Consider the following 23,392-nt stretch of genomic DNA (forward strand, 5'->3'; position numbering starts at 1 on the left):
TTCCTCACCCCCTCCCCTTTCAGAGGTAGGTGGTTGTTACCTCCACAGCGGTTCTTTCCATATGGTAAGTGATCTGTGTAACAAGTTTAGTTGAAATCATTCCAGTCGTTTAGGAGAGAGGTGCAACATACATTCATATGTATGGATTTTTCTGACAAGGGAACCTCCCCATCGCACCCCACTCACATTCAGTTAAAAGTTGGCACAGTGGATAGGCCTTGAAAAACTGAACACAGATCAATCGAGAAAACAGGAAGAAGTTGTGTGGAACTATGAAAAAAATAAGCAAAATATACAAACTGAGTAGTCCATGCGCAACATAGGCAACAAGAACAACGTTCTGAGTTCAGGAGCGCCGTGGTCCTGTGGTTAGCGTGAGCAGCTACGGAGCGAGAGGTCCTTGGTTCAAGTCTTCCCTCGAGTGAGAAGTTTAATTTTTTTATTTTTAGACAATTATTATCAGTCCGTTCATCTGTCCGATGCGAGATAACTGCGCCGTAGTATGGGGACGCTACACCTAAACAAACATCGAAACACACGACGTCAGTCGACTGCAGCGCACGGAAGAGAGAGTATTCCTGCTAACAAGGCTCCCTGGCTGGAAGTTAACTGTTCGCTACTTTGGACGAGAGTGCATTAAATACGTGAGATGTATTCCGTGGGCAATGTGAGTCCAGCAAATACAGCTCGCGACTTCATTGGAGAGGCACGTCATTTCGTCTACTAATCGCACTATTTTGCGGTGCGGTCGCAAAACACAGACACTAAACTTATTACAGTGAACATAGACGTCAATGAACGAACGGACAGATCATAACTTTGCGAAAATAAAGGAAGTAAACTTTTCACTTGAGGGAAGACTTCAACCAAGGACCTCTCACACTAACCACGGGACCACGGTGCTCCTGAACTTACACTATCCTTGATGTTGCGTATCTTGCGCATGGACTACTCAGTTTCTATATTTTGCTTATTTTTTTCATAGTTCCACACAACTTCTTCCTGTTTTCTTGATTGATCTGTGTTCAGTTTTTCAAGGCCTATCCACTGAGCCAACTTATAAATAAATCTGAGGGGGGTGCGATGGGGAGGTTCCCTTGTGAGTAAAACTAAGCTGGTTTTATAAATAGTCTAAGAAATCAGTGATGTGGAAATGCTTTCACAATCATGTACTAACAATGCTTACAATGCTTTCTCTTCAGTACTTGTGACTAATTTTGAAATCTGCTTCCTGAAGAAATTGACCAGAGCCTATTCATATGAGACCAATAAATCTAGTACCTGGATTTACATTGAGCATTAACATTTTCTGTAGCACTCTAAAAAGGCTCGGTTTTCAAATAAAAAGATCCATAGATTCGCAGTTTATGGAATATGGAAAGATTGATAAGAAAATTTATCAACAAGTAATTCCAAAGACAAAATTGCTTGGAAACTATATCATAATAAGCTTGTCGGGCAATAAATCAATATCTGTATGGGAATTTGTAAAAACTGAATTAGGGAAGAGACACGAAGACCAGGAAATTACTTTTACTAACACTAATAACATTAATATTACTGAGTGAGGTGGCAAAGTTGTTTGACACTGGACTCGCACTCAGGAGTACGATAGTTCAAATCTGCAACCAGATATCCAGGTCTAGGAATTCCGTGATTTCCCAAAATTGCTCCAGGGCAAAGCTGGGATGGTTCCATTGAAACAGCATGACTGATTTCCTTCCCCTTCCTTGAAACGTTCCAAGCTTGTGCTCAGTCTCTAGTGACCTCGAGGCATGTGAGTTGTTAAACCCAAATTTCCTTCCTTCCGGTAATATTAGCAAGAATAAAACAAATTACATAATTGATTTCTTTATAAATGCTTCTCAGACACTGAGCTTGTATTTCATAAATCAGGATGAACACAAGTATTGTACATGGTGTACAGCTTGGGGTTAGTTTCGAATAGTGGCTAAAAATTTCAAATGTAAAATGTCACCAGGTGTAGATGAAGTTCTAGTGTCACTTATAACCCATACTGTTTCACAAATTGTAAAGTCCTTGGCTCACACTGCTAATTTACCGTTTATTGAGGGAATGGTCCTCCACAGATTAAAAATTTAGAAAACTGTACCTTTATTCAAGAGCGGTTATACGTGTAAAGTTGGAAAGTATTGGTCCATATCAATTCCTCCAGCATACTCTAAAGTATTTGAGAGATTCAGTCAGGGTGCTGATTCTTCTGGATAACCTGGAATTCTCAGGGAATTACATTTTACCTGGAAAAAACAGGGAAATCTCAGGGAATACAGTGTTTTTAATCTAGCACTGAAATTTAATTTTACTGAGTTTTATAAATAACAAATTTTAAAATACTTAATGTTTCAAAGTGTGTTAATTACATGAATATTATTCTATATAAATTATTGTTGTTTAAAAACTGCAGTTAAACTAGTGCTTACCGGTAGTATATCTTAGCAGAGATGAAAGAAAGCTCATTGTTGTGGCATCCTCATCTTCTCCACTGTTAATTTTTCAGGGGTTTCTTCACACTGTCTTCTTTCTCACAACATGAATACTCAGGGATATATTTTCTCTCTGAGTTTGAGTAGCCATCCTGTTAAAGGAACAACAAATCAACAAGTGCGTAAATGATCATGAGCTACTGAACGGTAACCAAGATAGCTTTCAAAAAGGTAGAAGCACAGAAATAGCGATGATGGATTACACAGATGAAATAGTTAGGAATATATAAAAAAAAAACAACAATGTTACAGGAGTTAATTTAGATCTTTCTAAACCTTTTGATAATGTTGGTCATGAAATACTTTTAATTAAGTTGCAAGCAATGGGAATAAAATGGAGAGAAAAGGAAGGTCTTGGGTCGGACGGAAAGTGTGTCTGGATGTCTGTGGGGGTTAAGACAACTGTTTTACAGAAGAGGAGCATCCGGATTCGAGTCCCGGTTTGGCACAAATTTCCATCTTTTGCCGTTACATTACCACACAGTCCTGTGTGGCTGGAAGTCATGAGTTTACCATGCATTCTTTCCCTTTCCTTCCCCACCCTCTATTGCTCCAGCAGCACCATCAAGAGTGGTGTCTTTTCTGTCAGACATGTCTGATACAAGAGACACCACTCAATTATATAAAAGGAAGAAAGATTAGAGCTTAACACCCCATTGATGACGAGGTCATTAGGGTTGAGGGCAGAAAAAAAGGTGGTTTCAGACATATTTTCTAACTAGATCACAGGTGGTGGAACTTGTATTAGCTCATTTTAATCATAAAATCAGATAAGTATTGGTGCAAAAAAAGTCACAATAAGAGTATCACAGGGTAGTGTGTCAGCCCTTCTTCTGTTCCTCATACAATGTCTGGTCATATTAATGGGACCACGTGTCAAAATCGTTAATAACCAACTTTTCTAGAGAGGACCACTTTGAGACGTGCAGGAAGAGAATTGATGAGGTACTGGAAAATGCCAACAGGGACATAGAGCCATGTCGAGGCCTGAGTCGTTGCCAGCTGGGCTAGGTTTCTCAGTTGATGACCCATGCTGTGAATAGCCTGATTGATGTGCTCCTACACATTCTCAGTTGTGTTTAAGTCCAGGGAGTTTGGTAGCTGGGGGAGTACAGTAAACACATCCTGGTGGTCTTCGAACCATGCATGTAAATTATGATCTGCATGACACATTTCATTGTCCTGCTGGAAGATGCCATTGTGCTCAGGAAAAACAAACTGCATGTAGGGGTAGACATGATCCCCAAGGATAGATGCATACTTGTGTTGGCCCACTGTGCCATCCTCAATTATGAGATCCCCAGACCATAATGCTTCCTCCTTTGGCCTGGACGCTTCTGGCAATTGTTGCAGGTTGTTTTCTTTCAGATGTTTCACGTCCTGTTGTTGTTGTCCAGAGACTGGTTTGACGCAGCTCTCCATGCTACTCTATCCTGTGCAAGCTTCTTCATTTCCAAGTAACTACTGCAACCTACATCCTTCTGAATCTGCTTAGTGTATTCATCTCTTGGTCTCCCTCTACCATTTTTACCCTCCACGCTGCCCTCCAATACTAAATTGGTGATTCCTTGATGCCTCAGAACATGTCCTACCAACCGATCACTTCTTCTAGACAAGCTGTGCCACAAATTCCTCTTCTCCCCAATTCTATTTCATACCCCCCCCAGCTAGGTTAGTTATGTGATCTACCCATCCAATCTTCAGCATCCTTCTGTAGCACCACATTTCAAAGGCGTCTATTCACTTCTTATCTAAACTATTTATCATCCACATTTCACATCCGTACGTAGCTACACTCCATGCAAATACTTTGAGAAGAGACATCCTGACACTTAAATCTATACTCGATGTTAACAAATTTGTCATCTTCAGAAACACTGCTTTCCTTGCCACAGCTAGTCTACATTTTATATCCTCTCTACTTTGACCATCATCAGTTATTTTGCTCCCCAAATAGCAAAACTCATCTACTACCTAAAGTGTCTCATTTCCTAATCTAATTCCGTCAGCATCACCTGATATAACTTGACTACATTCCATTACTCTCATTTTGCTTTTATTGATGTTAATCTTGTATCCTCCTTTCAATACACTGTCCATTCTGTTCAACTGCTCTTCCAGGTCCTTTGCTGTCTCTGACAGAATTACAAAGTCATCAACAAACCTCAAAGTTTTTGTTTCTTCTCGATGGAGTTTAATTCCTACTCCAAATTTTTCTATTGTTTCCTTTACTGCTTGCTCAATGTATAGATTGAATAACATGAGGTATAGGCTACAACCCTGTCTCACTCCCTTCCTAACCACTGCTCGCCCATTAAGAGACTGGAAGTTATTCGTAAAAAAAGTTACTCCCTATTATGCTGTCTGTCAGACAAAAAAAGAAGTTATTAATCTGTGGCGATTTCAATGTAAACTTTCTAAGTAATTCTGATATGAAAAGTTAACTAGAAGTGTTATTAACAACATCTAACTCAGAATCAGTCGTCAATTTCCCTACATGTATAGCTCAAGACAGTAGCACTCAAATAGATAATGTATTTGTACAAAAAGCGGATGTAAAACATACACATGCTTTCCCTGTGGTAAATGGACTGTCAGACCATGATGCACAGCTGATTAACTTACAAAACCTAACAGGGTGTACAGTTCAGAAACCATTAAGTAAAAGTGTGAGGTTGCTCAACCCCTTATTTATAGAGCACTTCAGAGAAAGTTTAAGGAATGTTAATTGGGGAGGTATATATAATGAGCCAAATGCTAATGATAAATGCAACATATTTCTTGATAATTTTATATCCCTTTTTGAACATTGTTTCCCAAGAAAATTACTGAATGTAACACCACACACTTTTCAAAGAGGTATTAAAGTGTCTTCAGAAAGAAAAAGAAAACTGTATGAGACAGCAAGAACTAGTAAAGATCCAGAAATAGTTTAACACTATAAAAATTATTGTAACACACTGAGAAAAGATGTAAGGAAATCAAGAAATATGTATGTTAGAGAAGAAATGAACAACTCCGGCACTAAAATCAAATCAGTATGGAATATTGTTAGAAGGGAGACAGGAAAAGTAACCACTGTGGTAGGTAGTATTACTATTAAAGATAACGAGACCGTCCTAACAAACAGTGCACAAGTAGCTATTGCTGAAGTGTAAGCACAGGATGACTTGCCACGAAGAGCAACAAAACGGGGCGTAGAATATTGTTGGTGTACCATTGTGCTGTGAGAACGCCATGGGTGACAACCAGAGGCATCCTGACATGATAAGAAATGAAATAGCACCACAGACCACCACTTCTGGTTGTTGGGCCGTACAGTGGGTGACAGTCTGGTTGGTATCCCCATCACTGTTCGGGGCGTCTCCAGTTATGTCTTCTGTCTGGAATCTCATTGACTGGAGGAGACTCGTCTTCAGTGATGAGTCCTGCTTCAAACTGAGGCACCGATGATCAGCAAAGACGTGTCTGAAGATGTTCCGGACAGCGACGGCTATAGCCCACTGTACGACCTGTCATCCAGAAGTGATAGTCTGGGGTGCCATTTTATTTCATAGCAAGAGCCTTTTGGTTGTCATCTGTGGCACCCTTACAGCACAGCAGAATGCCGATGGTATTATATGCCCCGTTTTGTTGCCCTTCATGGCAAGCCATCTTGGGATTACATTTCAGCAAGATAATGTCTGCCTGCACATGGTGAGAGATACTAATGCTTGTCTCCACACTTCTCAAACCCTAACTTTGCCAGTAAGGTCACCAGACCTCTTCCCAACTGAAAATGTTTTGAACATTAGCTTGGTATTTTGCCAATTGGACAGAATCGGGAATGATATCCCTCAGGAGGGGAGCCACAATCAATACCAATCCAAATGCATTAAGACCAGAAGTGGACCAATACTTTATTGACTTGCTCAATTTGTGAAGCACTTTGTGTTGAATAAATCACCCAATTTTTCTGAAACTGTAATCATTTGTTACCTACATTACATCCACCGATTTCTGTCTCATTTGGATAATTCCTTTGGGGCTTTTTTTTTTCTTTTTAGAGAGTACATTCAATTTGGAAAAATGAATGACCTTCAACTGGTATTGGGCAGAAATGAGTTAGGATATGATGCACAATACTTTTAAAAATGCATGTAGATCAAGACTCAGACTGGAAAGACCATGTAACAAGACCCTTCAAGAGACTCATTTTGGCAAGTCCTGCTCTGCTAGTCATTTCAACAGTGTGCTCCTCAAAAGTTACTATAGTGGTTTACATTGTTTACTTCCAGTCCCTTGTATCTTATGGAACAGTTTTTTCAGGCTGGGGGGTGGGGGTGGGGGGTGCTAATAGTCAGTTCATTGAATTGTTTTACATTACAGAAAGGGCTGCATAAATCTTAATAAACAGCTCTACAAGGACACACTGCAAGTCCATATTTAAAAAATTGTGTGTGTTTGTAGTATCCTCTCTATACATATACTAATGTTTATTGATGACAAGAGCTAAACTGATAGACCAGCAAACTAATACTAAGGATTGGGCATATCACAGAACCTTAAAATTCCAACCACTTTCATTCGAAAGTTACACTACGTAATCAAAAGTATCCGGACACCATGCTGAAAATGACTTACAAGTTCGTGGTGCCTTTCCTCGATAATGCTGGAATTCAATATGGTGTTGGCCCACCCTTAACCTTGATGACAGCTTCCACTCTCGCAGGCATACATTCAATCACATGTTGGAGGGTTTCTTGGGGAATGGCAGCCCATTCTTCACAGAGTGATGCACTGAGGAGAAGTATTGATTTGGTCAGTGAGGCCTGGCATGAAGTCGACGTTCCAAAACATCCCGGTGTTGTATAGGATTCAGTTCAGGACTCTGTGCAGGCCAGTCCATTACAGCGATGTTATTGTCATGTAATCACTCCGCCACAGGCTGCGCATTATAAACAAGTGCTTGATCGTGTTGAAAGATGCAATCGCCATCCCCGAACTGCTCTCCAAGAGTGGGAAGGAAGAAGTGCTTAAAACATTAATGTAGGCCTGTGCTGTGATAGTTCCATGCAAAACAACAAGGGGCGCAAGCCCCCTCCATGAAAAACATGACCACACCATAACACCACAGCCTCTGAATTTTACTGTTGACACTAAACACACTGGAAGATGACGTTCACCGGGCATTCGCCATACCCACACCCTGCCATAGGATCGCCACATCGTGTACCATGATTCGTCATTCCACATAACGTTTTTCCACTGTTCAGTCATCCAATGTTTACACTCCTTACACCAAGCGAGGCGTAATTTGGCATTTACCGGCATGATGTGTGGCTTATGGGCAGCAGCTCTACCATGAAATCCAAGTTTTAACACCTCCTGCCTAACTGTCTACTTGCAGTGGATCCTGATGCAGTTTGGAATTCCTGTGTGGTGGTCTGGATGGATGTCTGCCTATTACACATTACAATCCTCTTCAGCTGTTTGCGGTTTCTATCAGGCAACAGACAAGGTCAGCCTGTATGCTTTCATGCTGTATGTGACCCTTCACATTTCCATTTCACTATCACATTGGAAACAGTAGACCTAGGGATGTTCAGGAGTGTGGAAATCTCACATACAGACGTATGACACAAGTGACAGGCAATCACCTTACCACGTTCAAAGTCTGTGAGTTCCGCGGAGTGCCCCATTCTGCTCTCTCACGATGTCTAATGACTACTGTGGTTGCTGATATGGAGTACCTGGCAGGAGGTAGCAGCACAATGCACCTAATATGAAAAGCATATGTTTCTGCGGGTGTCCGGATACTTTTGACCACATAGTGTACTTAAAAATAGAGGGCAGATCTTTTGGCAAATCTGCTGCTGCCCTCTGGTCTGGAAATAAGACAGTGCTTGGTAACTTATACACCACAAGTATCACACATTAGAGGGTCCTCTTGCCGGAGCAAGAAGCTGCACATTGTAAGGCTGTGGCCTATGTGAAGACGACTAAGGAGGACCTCATCCTGCCTGTGTGGCTGGAAGGAGGCACAACCTGGCATTGTTCTCTGCTTCATTTAATACAGCTTATTGCCTGCCACTTCCAGCCACTCCTTTTCCCACTGACACACAACTTCCTACCTCAATGGCGAGGCGATAGCGTGCAGTGGGACGGCATACTGAACCGAGGATCACTACACGCCTCCTTGTCTGCTACACCCATTTTGTGCAATAGCCGCTTGCCCTGGCACCCAGCAGAAAGACACCCCCTTCCCCAGCCTTTCCAAGTGGAGGCTGTTCCTGTTATTTATATGATAAGAACAATGTACTTGTGCACTAAAGAATAATTTGTAAAAATTTAACTTGTTCTATATCCACAGATATATTCTCATATGGATCTACAGAACTTGAAATAAATAAATAAATAACTAGATATGCTGGACTACTTTACTGGTTGGAACATGCATTGCACAGACTGAAGGGCACTCATGGAGTTGGAACAGATGAGGCATTAGCAGGCAAGACACATCTCACCTTCTCCAGCTCCCTCAGGTCAGCGGATAACTTGGCTTCGAAGACAGTGAAGTCTGGAGGCAACCGATTCTTGAGGAGTCGATCAGGGAAAATATCAGAGTAGCAGACAGAGTACCCTTGTTTAGATCCACCACAGAATACAGCTATGTAGGTGAGATGTTCATTTAAATTGTCAGAAAATTGTGTATTAAAAACATTAGCAGAAGTGCAGTCTCTCCTGTAAATCTGAAATCACTCTGGATCTCTGCAGAAGCCAGGGTGGCAGTTGGTCAAAACCCCAGATTTGAGCCCATACATGTCTCACAACGAGAGTCTCCAGCACGCACTTCACGAAGATTCCAAATGGTCTCATTGCCCGTGGACAATTGGTAAAGAGGTGTTCCATAGCTGGATGAGCAATCGTATGGTAAGCTGAGATATGGGAGTAGTGAGGAACTTACACACCTGACACACTATGAGAAGTTGCTGTCAGACGGTAAGCAGTGGTCTACCAGCCTCAGCACGGAGACTGGGTATGGGGCCATCCTGGTACCCTCACGGAGGACAGCGTCAGTGATCTTCAGGTAAGAAGGCCTTGCTGACCAGTACTCTGTGCACCCATTGCCCAGCCATGACTGCGTGAAGGCCCGATAAAACTGGAGCAGACACACCCTGTCAGCTCCCCAGGACCTGTGGCTGAGACAGTTCAAGATGTCGAGTGCCTTATGGACCCTCACCTTCAGGACCTCGAGGCATGGTAACCGCAACAATTTGAAGTAAAAAATGAGGCCCAGAAACATCACAAGCATCTTTATAAAAGTAAGAATAATGTCCCACAAGCTCAATTCAGGTGAATTAAAAATACGAGAGAAAGATTTAAATGATCATGTACACACTTCTCTGTACAAAATGTAAAAACAGTATTTGCAACTGACTCATCAAACCTCTTCACTGTATGTTGCAGATGACAACTTGCCATTATGGTATTGGAGGAGGTGCAGGAGACTGCAAAATTGTCCACAAATAAGGAGCATTGGACAGGAATCTGTGCTGGGCAAAGAGGGTGATGGTTAAAACATTGCCCTGGGAAGCACCATTCTCCTGCAAAAAACTATCTGACAGCACATCACTGACTCTGTCCTAAAAAGGCATCTTGAGAGGGAGGACCAAATGGAGATGAAGAAGCAGCCACAAAAGTCTCAGTGACAGAGCTGACTGAGAATATTGGGCCTCCAAGTAGTGTCGTATGCCTTACTGGTGCCACAAAAATATCCCTAGACAATGCTTATTCTGTAGGAAAGGCTGCCGGATTTCCATTTCTAGCAGTATCTGTTTGTTGACAGCTGACCGACATCTCCTCATAGAGGTTCTAAGAGGCTGACTGGTCTCATATATCCAGACCAGATGATGGCCGAACATGCACTCTTGGGTATTTCCTACACAGCTTGTTAAGGTCATGCTCTGATAACTGCTGGCTCAAGTTTGGTACATTCCTGATTTGAGGAGAGGTGCCAAAATTGCCTCTCGCCATGAGCTGGGAAACTAGTCCGTCAGACGTAAAGAACTAAAAATTCATAAGAGAATTTCCTTTGAACTATTTGCAAGCGTTGCAGAATGCAGTACTGTATTTTGCATGACTGGGCACCAATCACAAGTGTCCACAAGGAGAGTGGACAGTTGTAGGACCAGAAGTCCAACTTTACTGTCTCCACGGTGGCACGGTAATGACAGAACACTGGATCCTGACCAGCAGTGGTGGTAATCAGTGCAAAATGCTCTGCCATTGTCGGTGCAATATCTCCTGGTGTTATTTGGAGACACCCTGTTTCAACAATGCCACTATACGTAAACAACTGCCTTTACTGAGAGTCCTGATGGCTTCCCATAGTGGTCTAGAATTGTTGATAGAGTCCAGGAGTGCTTGCAGTTGGAAGAAAGCACAAGTCACACCAGTCTATAAAAAGGGCTGTAGAAACGATCCACAACACCACTGTCCAGTACCCTTGACACCAATTTGTTGTAGAATCTTAAATCATATTCTAAGCCAAACATAATGAGGTATATTGAACAGAACAGCCTACTCAAGCCAACCAGTACGGATTCATAAAATGCTGAGCATGTGAAACCCGGCTTGCACTTTTCACACATTACATCCTGAAAGTGCTGGAACAAAGTAGACAGCTAGATGCAATATTTCTGGAAAGCATTTGACTCAGTATCACATTTACACTTATCAGCAAAAGTGCGACAGTATGGGGTATCGAGCAACATTTGTGATTAGATTGAGGATTTTTTGGTGGAAGGATGCAGCACGTTATCTTGGATAGAGTGGTCTACAAATATAGAAGTAGCTTTCGGTGTGCCCCAGAGAAGCATTTTCGGACACTTGCTGTTAGTTATGTAGCCTATATTAATGACATTGCAGAAAATATTAATAGTAATCTCAGACTTCTCACAGGTAATGCAGTTAGCAATAATGAAGTACTGTCTGAAAGAAGCTGAATAAATATTCAATCAGATCTTGGAAAGATTTCGGAGTGCTGCAAACGTTGTCAACTGGCTTTCAATGTTCAGAAATGTAAAATTGTGCACTTCACAAAAAAAGTAGTATCCTATGACTGTAATGTCAGTAAGTCACAGTTGGAATTGGCCAACTCCTACAAATAGGTGAGTGAAACACTCTGTAGGGATATGAAGTGGAATGGTCACATGAGCTTCATTGCTGGTAAAGCAGATGGCAGGCTTTGGTTTATTGGTAGAATGCTGGGAAAATGAGAGCAGTCCGCAAAAGAGATTACTTACAAATCACTCATGTGACCCCTCTATAACAAACAGGACTAACAGAGGATATTGAACGTAAACAGGAAGAGAAGCACGAATGCTTACAAATTAGTTTGACCTATGGGAATGTGCCACAGACATGCTGAAGAAACTGAACTGTTGACAGATTCTTGAAGATAGACATAAACTATTCCGAGAAGGCTACTTACAAAGTTTCAAGAACTGGCTTTAAATTATGACTTGAGAAATACACAACAATCCCCTATATACTGCTCCCATAGGATTTGTGAGGGCTAGATTAGATAAATTATAGCATGCAAAGAGGCATTTAAACATACATTCTTCCTGTGCTCCATGTGTGAATAGATTTGAAACAGACCCCAATAATTAGTACAAATGAAACCTACCCTCTGCCATACACTTCAAAGTAGTTTGCAGATATAGATGTAGATAAAAAAAGGCCATGGCCAACTTCCTGTGCTCTCCTCACCTAATCTGATGGTAGATTTCTCTAATGTATCTAATATATCCTATATTGCTGTCCCAAATGGTCATAGAGTAAATAAATAAATGAAATGAAATAAAATGAATTAGCAAATATGATGCAGCTAGTGTGTGGCAGGTGCCCCAGATATTATTTACTAATGGTTACATCACATAGCAATCACACACTTTCATGGTATGAAGCTGAAAATGAGGTTGAATTACATGTTTGTACTATCTCCAAGATCTAGGTGGTTAAGCGAAGATCCTCATTCTCAAGCAAACAAAATGTTCTTCTGTTGTGTACAAGGGCTGTTTCTGAGGTATGCCAAGAGCTTATTGTGACATTTACGAGTCCAAAATACAGATAGCTTATCTTTACCAAACATACTCTCAGACTTTGCCACTTAGAAACACAGATGGCGCAAGTAATTAGCCTTGATTATACAAATCTGACCATATGACAAGTAGTACTCTCTTCTGGCAATACCCTCTAAGCCAGAGATGATCTCATTAAAATGCAGTTACATGGGTTACTGAACATATAAATAATTATTATGATTGTAATGGATTGTTCTGTTTCATACAGAACAGCTAAAAGTTCTAAGCCAACCAACAGAAAAAGATATTTGAAATAAGCTTGAAAAAAGGTAATCACAAATTATGAATCAGATAGCTCCCACACTGTACCCCCTTTCCCCAAATACGAAGAGAGTTTTACTAGCTTATGAGAAGCATTGTCGAACATGGAAAGGTTTATATTTCTGTGCTAGTACATTACTTGTTCTGAACTGTAGGGAGGGGTGAGATTTTACATCCATATCAAACTAAAAAACGGGCTCTTTTAATTACTTCTGGTAAATGTCTGCTCAGTCTCGAATGCCCTTGGTACCAGTATAAAGTTCAAACTTTGACATCCTTCTCTTCTTACAGATACTTTAATAAAAAAAAGACATGCCTATCTACATAAATATGTAACTTACAACAATATTTGCAGTAGCTGGTGTGAAAAAATGTATTTTCGTGTTTTCTTTCCTTTTATGAAAAGCGTCTCTTGCCAACAGGGCGCACACAGCGCTCTAATAAAGTGATACGACATTTTTGTTCCAGCGTATTTCAAATGAATGGGTTTTACCATACAATTATCATTAATCGGTACATGAATGTCAAAAATGGCGAATATTTTTGATTTTATACAAAGTTTAATAATTATTGTTGTCGTGATTATAACATTATCCAACAGCTGAAATTTACGCTCGCTGAAGTCACAATAGAAGAAAATAAAGCGGTATATGAGAAACGAGAACTTATCGTCGAATTAACATGCTACGGGTAATTAAAAAAATGGTTTTTCTCTGTGGGCCACGATATCACTCTTTCAGTAATTCAACCCGAGCACTGCTGAGCTTTCACTTCTTTCCACATTATTTAACAATTCCACAGCACGATGTACTAACCAAATACTGCCAAAATAATGACCAGAAATAATTCATTTCTGCCTTGAATAATCCCTGAAATTTGTCAATAGTTGACGCATTGACAAGCCAATAGGCAGTGATTCTACTTAGATTTGCTTGTCATATGTGATTGCAATTGAGGGGTTTTGCTTATAACATGACGCCATTTTGACGCAAGACTAAAATGTGGGGCTAAGTACCTTTATTTGGAGTGTCTACACGAATAAAAAATTCTGGAAAAGTATGCGAAGGTGGTAAACAAGTTTCCTCCATTGACGAAAACACGTAGTTTTCAAGGCCACCTAAATTGATACATCGATATACTGTTGTTTACTCAGGATTACGCCGCGTGCTGCCTCTGGTTTATCTCGTTAGAAATAGGTTTTATTTTTGTGAAATGCATCACATAATTAATAAAAAATAGTCTATATCGTTGGTAATATTGACACTGTGTTGCCTTGTTATTTTAGCATCCGGTAGGCTGTAGATATGTGCAAAAAGTGTTAAGGAAAAAAAGTGCGCCATATTGCCTGTAGCAAAGTGCTGTGTTTGTCTGCAGTGTGTTGTGAAATGTGTGTTGTTTGTACGTCTGTGAAGTACTTAATGGTTTTAGAAGCAATAATAAAGTTTACAAATTGATGAATCATAATTTGGAGAAAATGTTTATACCGTATTTATACGATTCTTGCGTGCGACTATTCTGGACACATTGTTCAGTGAGATCAAATTAAATTTTTTAGCAGAGCAAGCGGAATTCATGAAGATTAGACGTAAGCGAAATGTGTAGTACAATGCCCCTGACTTTCAGCTTTTGTAAGTGCTTCGTGGAGCTGGACGTCGTTCATATTCCATTGGATGGCTACAGAATTAGAGACGAGCGACTTCATAGTCGCAGGCAGGTTAACAGTAATGCGACGTTCAGGCAGCTGTAAACAGTTTCGTGTGTTTCACACTGAAAAAGCCCATACGAAGTCCACATAGAAAGGAAAATTGCTTTCTAGTGGAAATATGTGTTAAAATCAATCAAATAAATGGAGACTTTTGTTAAAAGATATCCTTTACTTTATATCTGTTTACCTCCGTGAGGCCTAATTTGTGTTCAGGGCCTATTTAAGTACAAATATCCCCACCGTTCAGGTATTAAGTGCCAAAGCCTCACAGAGACAGTGTGCTATGATCAATGTGACGTTAAGGCAGTCTGTTAATAGCATTTGTAAGAGCAGGACGAAAACTCGTCAGAAGCAATGGTTGGCAGCTGGTGCATCAAGTCTACATTCCTGGTCATCGCATGCTTCTGTTTCGGTAAGCTGTAAGGCGTCTCTATGTGTACTTAATAACATTCTACTCTACCCATTCTACGTCCATTCTAGTTTAAATCTTAGATAGTTGCAAGGTGGTAGGTACATGGTTCAATGGTGTCAAAACTGTGCAGTTTTAAATGACTGACAATACTATTATTTGCCATTTTGAAATTTGTCCGAAGAGATGTTTCGCAGCGGAGACGTTAATGCTGTGTTTTCAGTGTAAGCCTTTAAAAAACTCCTCAAATGGGTTGTTTAACGAAAGACAACATGTTGGATGCAGAAGTTTCTGGCTGGTTGTTGACATTGTTTACTATGTTATTCTTTGAAAATAGGCTATAACACCATGAGTTCTCCTAGAAGCAGTGAATATCAGACTTGTTTCTGTTTTTATTTATCAAGGGCGTTCGTAATCATTAAATGTGGTGTTTCACTAGTAGGCCTGCTGTTGATATTGTGAAGACTGTATATTTAATATGGAGTGAATGTAGACCTTTGTGTATGCCACAGATTGTTCTGTTACCCCAGTCTTTATTTCGTTTTCACAAAAAGTTTACACCTTCCAACGTAATGTAAACATTGGTCCATGCTACAGAACAGCCTCACATGACAGTCAAAATTTCGAGTGGGGACACTATCATGCTCTAACCCTATTCAAAAGTAGGATTTTGTTAAATGATTAATATGAACAAAATAATCCAGGTGAATGTGAGTTGTTTGATATAGACTCACAACTAGTCCATATAGGTTCATCAAACATCTAAAAGTCTAACCTTGACTAAAGCAAATTTTGAATGTTTACTATGATTTAGTATCTGCACAGGTAAGTGACAACTACATGTCAAAAGATTTGGAATCCAATGTTCAGTTGGTTCTTGGGTTGTTGTGGCACTTAATACACCTTTCATCTTTGGATGTCTTTTCTTGCCTGAGTTGAAAGTTGCACCATGGTTCTAGTCCTTTGCCACAGTAAATGCTCTGTTGAATGATAGGTAAGCCAGTGTGCAAGTTGCAGGCAAGGAAGCCTTTCCTACATTCAGTAAGAACAGTGCCTACCAAAGCATGATTGTGTTCAATCCAATCTTCAGATTATGTCAGTGTTACTATTGATAACTTTCAAATCTTTTAAAATTATTCAAATACTAGGACATCGGTACTTTGTTTTAAAATTAGTTGCCATCATCAGAAGCTATAGCTATTGGACATAAACCTCTATCCCCTACATAACTTCACCTCTTTTAATAGATTTTAATATATCCACCTAAATAGTGAATGTGCTATAATGAGCAAACAACTGTTCAAAAATATGGTTAAAGGGTTGGTGGCTTTTGTAGTGTTGTGCAAGACACGAATTTGTAGAGATTGCAAATGGAGAATTGGAACTGTTGTATACATAGAATATAAAGTGCCTGTCATTGGTATAATTACAGAAGTAGTTGATCATAACTGCATGTCTGTGGTATTGTGTAGCTTTTGCACGTCAAGATGTGATCTACAGAATACTTAATGTGAATGAACTAATGATTGTTTTGTGACCACTAAAGTATTTTCAGATTCTAACTAGTAACTACCTGTGCATACTGCTGTTTTTATTTACATTTAAAATATTGAGAAACTCAAATCAAGGACTTCTGATGTCCATCTATTTTTGAAATTACTTATGTAACATGGTGACAACATCTCACACCGCCACACTGTACATTGAAACAGGACAATAAATTTATTCGTTTGCACTCATAAGACATTGATCATTATACTGTGACAGCTGGTGGGAGTTTTGTAGTTTGTTTTCCTGGCAGCCAGTTTGTGGATATAGCATTGACTTATTCATCCTGAAAAAGAAAATCTATATATTTTCTACCTAATTCAGTCAGTTGAGGAACTGTTTCCTTACGTGGCCTTTTTATTGTAATTCAGGTCAGTAGGTAGGCCTTAAATAGAAGAGGATAAAAATTGTCAGAAATATATCCCATACGCCTATATCAAGTCCATTATAACTACTGCAATATGGAAGAGTGCATCAAATGAAAACTAAATTAAGAGTCTTGTGTAACTGTTAATGAAATGTGCTGACATTGTATAAATGACATGTTGTGTACATTATGTGTAGCAGACACAAAGTATTTGATAAACAGTATGTGTTGTTTTGCAAATTGCTCTGCCCTTGATCCCAATGGTGTGCGTGGAGTGTGTGTTAGTGGTTAGGTTGCTTGGGGCAAGTTTTATGGCAAGGAGTATTGCATGGGTAGGAAACTTGGGATGAGGATAATGGTTGGAGAATGTCATAATGATTGACAGTGATAATGTGGGAGTTAGGAGGGTGACAGTGGGTGATGTGTGTGGGGGCAGGATCAGATCTCATTTCAGAAGTTGACTTCTCATAGTAGCCCTTCTCATGGTACATCCCCCCCACCCCGTGTGTGTGTGTGTGTGTATGTGTGTGTGTGTGTGTGCGCGCGCGCGCGTGTGCGCTAGGTGTATTCTCAGTGGAGTGAAACATAGAGTATTGGAAGTTTGTGCTCTACCACTTGATCTTTTTAATTCCATACCTGTTGCTGCAGCTTACCTTCCGACAACTAGCAAACTGGGAGTGCTATACACAAAGTACCAATTTCTTGTGAGAGATACAGGAAATGATTCCTCTCACTTGTGTATGACAGGGCCTACATTGTGATTTTTTTTCATGGTGTATTTTACAACAGTACAGTTGTTAACACATACACTGACACAAAAAGGCAGTGCTATATTTTCACTGGTCACTCCAGAAGGCAGATGACTGACAGAAATAGAAGGCTGATGGTTTTGGCTGGTGATGTATTGCACGTTACAATTTTCCTGTTCTTGTTATTGATGCCTTGAAATTTGCCAGTGTCAGTAACTGAAATGTATCAGACCACAATGTGAACATGAGAGTTTTCATATAGGCTACAGTCTAGATCTAGACCAGAGCCAGTCACGGTGATGTTTCTCTACTGCTCATGGGTTGGTGATACGCCAGTTTCATGTAGCCATTTGGATAATTTCATGTAACCAGAGAGAGAAAAGAGGCCAAAATTGAAACTTTTCACTTCAACCAAGAGGTTTATGCTAGGTTGGAAGTTGACGATTTGGTGGTATCGTGGCAGAACCAAGGAATGGGTCAGGTATAATGAAGCTGACTGATCTGTAGTATAGCTCCAGGTTTAGGCTTTGCTGGGAGATAATTTGGTTTTGCATTGGTGAAGTCAACAAATATGTCATGTAAAAAGAAGCATTCTGTGGGAATGAAAGTTGTTGTGACAGACTGATACGTAGCATGGCCTGAGGTCTAGATAAGTTTGTAAGATGATAATTGGGTTACGAGTTGGTGAAGTCATGACTGTGTCACCTAAAAAGGAGATTGGAATGAAGGTTGTGGTGTCGAACAGAAATGTAGTATAGCACGATGCCTAGGTTAGATTGGGAGGTGACTGTTTGTTAATTGGTGAAGCCAATGAATGGGAATACAATATCTTAGACTTGGCGAGGAGATGATCTACTGTGTAGGCCAAGTTCTGGGTTGAGTTGTAAGATGACAGTTCGGTTGTGAGTTGGCAAAGCGGTATCAGACTGGACAGTGATTGCATATGAGAGTTAGTGTGACAACATTCTCGAATAGCGCTCATGTGTGGGAACCTCAGCAAATCAAAATTAAGGGATACGTCAAAAGTACAGTATCGCCATGTTTTCTGTTCAGATTATAACTCACCAATGTAGTCAGTACCACAAGTTTTTTGCACTTTCCCAGGGGATTTAATTTGTGTTTTCAGATGAAAGGTGATGGCACTGTGAAACATTATTTGAGAAGGTATGAGACACAATATTTCAATTAGGCTGTTAAAAAATTTTACCGCCTCCAATCTGAATTTAATGTAGAGTTCACATGACAAGGGAAGAGCCTGGTGTTTACGTGGTGACATCCACTTGTTCCATATACATATCAAATGGGAAAGAGAGGCTTATAAAATGCATATTCCTGACATTGGCAGAATGAGGCCACTCTATAGTATAATGAACTTGGGAAAGACAAATACTGCAAGCATATAGTGCCATCACAAAGGGAATTTGATGTATCTCTGAAAGTGCAGTTGCGCGTAAACCTTGCAAATACGATGACATACTTCGACGTTTGTTACGCTGTATAAAGAATGATTAGCTTGATTGTTTACTATATTGCATCAAGGAACAGCTGGATGTTGCAGTTACACATTATTAAGACTTTTATTCCCTTTAATATAAGAATAATTTTATAAAATTATCTGGTCAATACCATAGAATTCCCTGGTGGGGTTTGGGCTTCGAAAAGGAAAAATTCTTGTTATTGTACAGCTCTTTTTATTTATGGGTTAACAACTACTACTACTACTGTTACGGAAAACCAAATTGTAAATTGGACTACTGTAGTGCCTTCTGGCGAGCTTACGATGTAGTGTTGGGTTTAGTTGACATTTTAGTCTGTATTCAGCTGTGGTATGAGCACGGACACTGGCAGTTCACACATTGATCTTAGGTTTTGTACACACAGTTTTTTTTTATTATAACATGCTTATGTCCAATGTGTTCTATGGTCCTTATACATACATTTGTGGTATGACACAATTCAAAATGCAGATGACAGAGATTGTATGAATTGTAAAGTTGAAAGTACATAACTTTCCATATATATGGATAAGCCAACTGTATTTGGTTATACCTTTTGTAAAATTATTATCCTGTCAATATGATTCTGTCCTTGCAGGTCCGAAGATGGTAACATAGTATATATTCTGTTTCAGTTCTTTTGGACATGACCGAAAGAACATTCAATAATTTTGATCCAGCAGCCATTATGAATTAAGACACAAAGTAGTTAGACATGTGTGCATGTGGATTTTGAGTGAAATGAATGGAGCAAGTTGAAAATTTATGCTGGGCTGGGATTCGAACCTGGGTTTCCTGCTTACCAGACAGTTGCTCAGACTACCAAGCCATCCACACACAATCGTCATTGCCATTGCACGAACTATCCTAGCATGATATATATATTTTTTTGCAACTGCACGGAGTACCCTAACACATATGTGTCATTATGACCAACAACCTGCTATCGATATTAACCCATCTAGGCGATAGCATCACCAGCTGCCGAGGAATGACTGCTAGTCAGACAAACAAACAGTGCACGTAGTATCAGTAAGCATACTGTATGTGTGTCGGACAGGGAAGGTGCACAATCGTAATTTGACCGAGGATAGATTGTGGTGGCTGGGAGGCTCGGCATGAGCATTTTGAAAACTGCACGACCTGTTGGGTTTTCGAGAAGTGCTGTGGTGAGTGTCTTCAACATGGGGCGTGACCAAGGTTAACCCATTAAGTCCCAAATTAATTTAAAAAAAAATGAATTTTATATTCCGTAATTATAATGTACATAGTGTATGAACCACAATATGTACAAAAATAGCCAAAGAATATTTATACATGCTGATAAAATGGCCGTCCTCAAAGTAGGATGCTGGGATCTAACAGTATCGTATACCATACTAAACTGTATTCAAGTCTTGACTATTTATTTCTTGTGAAATGGTACAAAACACTTCACACACAGTGTTACACGGCATTTAACACAATATGTTTTTGGTTTCCCGTTGCATTTAGCTCTTACACATCTTCTTTGCGTGCTTCTTTTGTCAATCATATGACCAATTCCACCAAACCTGATGTCTGGTATCACTCTCAACTGACTTGATGGGCATTCCATTGGACGTCCAATATTCGGTCTTCCAGTGTCCAATTTCAGGTATGTAACTGTAACAGCACGTCTGAAATCCAGTAAATCCAGTGCATTTTTCCCATGTACTAGTCTGTAGAAGAGCCAGGCATTTACAAGGGCCATTTCCAGCATACGTTTAAATACAACCCAGTACCATCGAGTATAGATTTAGGCGTCAGGAAGCCATTTCTGAAAGTATTTGTATGGAGTGTAGCCATGTATGGAAGTGAAACATGGACGATAAATAGTTTGGACAAGAAGAGAATAGAAGCTTTCGAAATGTGGTGCTACAGAAGAATGCTGAAGATTAGATGGGTAGATCACATAACTAATGAGCATGGAGAGCTGCATCAAACCAGTCTCAGGACTGAAGACCACAACAACAACAACAACAACAATTTTTTCCCTCTAATTACCGTCGCATATTTTCCAACTAACCAGTCATGGTGGTCAACACCTCCCATGTACACGTTATAAAATTTCAAAACGGCGGGTTGTTGCACTTGTGTCTTCTTACTTGCTTGTCTACTGTACCGCGTAGCTGCTCCCAAAGGTTCAACTTTGTCAAAATGTGTACCAATTGTAACGCATCTGTTGTCGTGCCATCGAACAAATAAGACTTCACCATTCCTCTTGAACTGGTAGTCATAGTTTCCCCGAACTGTCTTTTTCAGTTCGTTGCTGCTCAGTAGTGGACAATCACCAACTTGATTCTCTGTGACAGTCCCAGTTGCTTGAAAACCCAGATTTCTCATTTGAATCAGAAGATCTCTACTAGTGGAGAAATGGTCAAAGTACACACAAAGATTCTCTGGTTTTTCAATGCAGTCCAGCATGTTTAGGACTACTCTTGGTCCCAATAATAGGTCATCCCTTGCAGTATCTTCTGGATCCTTTCCACAGTATAAATCAAATTTGAAACAGTAGCCACTTGCTTCACAAAGAGACCACAACATATAGCCAAATCTAATAGGCTTGCCTTGGATAAACTGTTTCAGCCCACTTTGTCCATAGTATTTGAATGTCATTTCGTCAATTGACAAATTTTCCTCAAATATTCCAAATTTTTGAAAAGATTCATTTATCATTTTCGAGAGAGGTCTAATTTTGAATCCGTGATCGTGTTTGTTTTCATTGGCTAAGTCATTATCTTGAAAATGAAGCAATGTTTTCAACTTCTGATATTTATTCCTTGACTCAGCTGTCTTTGTAATTGGTATGCCAACAACTTCATCTTCAGACCAGTATAGCTTCTCAGCAGGGAGCGTATGGTAGCCAGTAAAAAGAAGAAATCCGACAAAGACCTTCACTTCACCAACTGTGAAGATAAAATCCTGCATATTCTTCATATTTACTGCATATCTCACCGTTTCTTTCACTATGAACTCATATATGTTTTCGTTCATCAGTTCTTCAAACATCTCCTTCGGAGTCAAGGAAGAAAGTTGTTCCTTCAATTCCTCTCTCTTTGTGCTGGTGTCATGTTCACTGGTTTGAGACTGTTTTGTATAAACTGGAGGTGTCTTTTTCCAATTGCTTTTCTCATCAGTAAGACATCTCTTCTTCAATTTACTTCTGGAAACTTGGGATGTACTTGGCAGTGAAGTTTTACTTGCAGTTTCTTCGTTATTCTCTGATGCAACATAATGTAATTCAGTAGCGCCTGGCACATCTGAGACTTCCACGGTTCCAGTAACATCGTCTGGACCTTCTTCTTCATTGGGCATACAGTCTACTTCAGGAGGACATACGACGATATCAATATGGTCCTCATCATCTGACACTGCATCATAGAATGCATCACTGTTTATTATATCTTCTATTTCTTCGTTAGTGAGGTATCTATCTCGTCTGAAGGCCATTGTAATCTATATAAAATGAAATGAAATGTAATGTAATAAAATAAAGTGAAATGAAAGAATAACACATAGCACAAACTGCAGAAAAGGGAATGTTTAAATACCTCTGTCCTTTTGGAACTGTATTATTTACTAATGGGTAACATATTCATAAGTATACTTACATAAAGGTAAAATTACCACGTTCTAAAAAGAAAATACATCAGCAGGAGCAGAGTTTCATATTCAAATGTGCAGCAATACAAATAACTGAAATGATGGAAAACAATGAATATAACTCCAATTCAGCTAACAGTGCAAGTAGTTTAAAAGACACATTGTTGACTATAAATAATCACAAAAACTCTTTGCCACATATTTCAAATATTACTAAATTGTCGATAAAGTAAATACCAGTAATAACGAAAAGTGTGCCTTAGTATTCAATAATCAATTAATGGTAAGATTTATTGCTTTCAATTTCCTGTAAGCATACATTTGTTATAAAAAGCATCAACAAATGATGTAGAACAGTAATAGTTGCAAATTAATAATTTATTGTGTATTTATAAATAAATATGTGCTCTGTCCTCAAAATAGGACACTGGTACTTAATGGGTTAAACTACATCCAGATGTAAAAGAGGACAGATGGCGAAATGTGGTGAAAGTGACATCGGACTTTAATTGTGGGCGGAGTACAAGTGTGTCTGAACACACAGTACATCGAAGACTCCTAGCGATGGCCCTTCATAGCCTACAACCCATGCACGTGCC

General features: G+C 39.7%; 2 protein-coding genes across 5 annotated transcripts in view; one reads left to right on the forward strand and one right to left on the reverse strand.

Annotated features, from left to right (window-relative positions):
• The window catches only part of LOC126109737 (F-box/LRR-repeat protein 2-like), a 150,603-nt gene extending 136,596 nt beyond the window's left edge, over positions 1 to 14,007 (reverse strand). For 2 of the 4 annotated variants that reach the window (XM_049914793.1, XM_049914790.1), the window contains exons 1-3: positions 13,711 to 13,864; positions 2,442 to 2,596; positions 2,114 to 2,258 (exon numbers count right to left, since the gene is read on the reverse strand). The gene's annotated coding sequence lies outside the window, so the exon portion shown is untranslated. Of the gene's footprint in view, positions 1 to 2,113; positions 2,259 to 2,441; positions 2,597 to 13,236; positions 13,666 to 13,710; positions 13,865 to 13,910 lie in introns of those variants that run through there. The other 2 variants (XM_049914791.1, XM_049914792.1) reach the window with 2 other exon arrangements.
• Positions 14,008 to 14,072: 65 nt separating this feature from the next.
• Positions 14,073 to 23,392, forward strand: part of LOC126109739 (activin receptor type-2A) — a 117,151-nt gene continuing 107,831 nt past the window's right edge. The window contains exon 1 of the mRNA XM_049914794.1: positions 14,073 to 15,012. Within this exon, the coding sequence (XP_049770751.1) occupies positions 14,955 to 15,012 (58 nt within the window). The 5' untranslated portion in view covers positions 14,073 to 14,954. The remainder of the gene's footprint in view (positions 15,013 to 23,392) is intronic.

Source organism: Schistocerca cancellata, chromosome 12 (genome assembly GCF_023864275.1).
Source record: "Schistocerca cancellata isolate TAMUIC-IGC-003103 chromosome 12, iqSchCanc2.1, whole genome shotgun sequence".
NCBI classification, from domain to species: domain Eukaryota; kingdom Metazoa; phylum Arthropoda; class Insecta; order Orthoptera; family Acrididae; genus Schistocerca; species Schistocerca cancellata.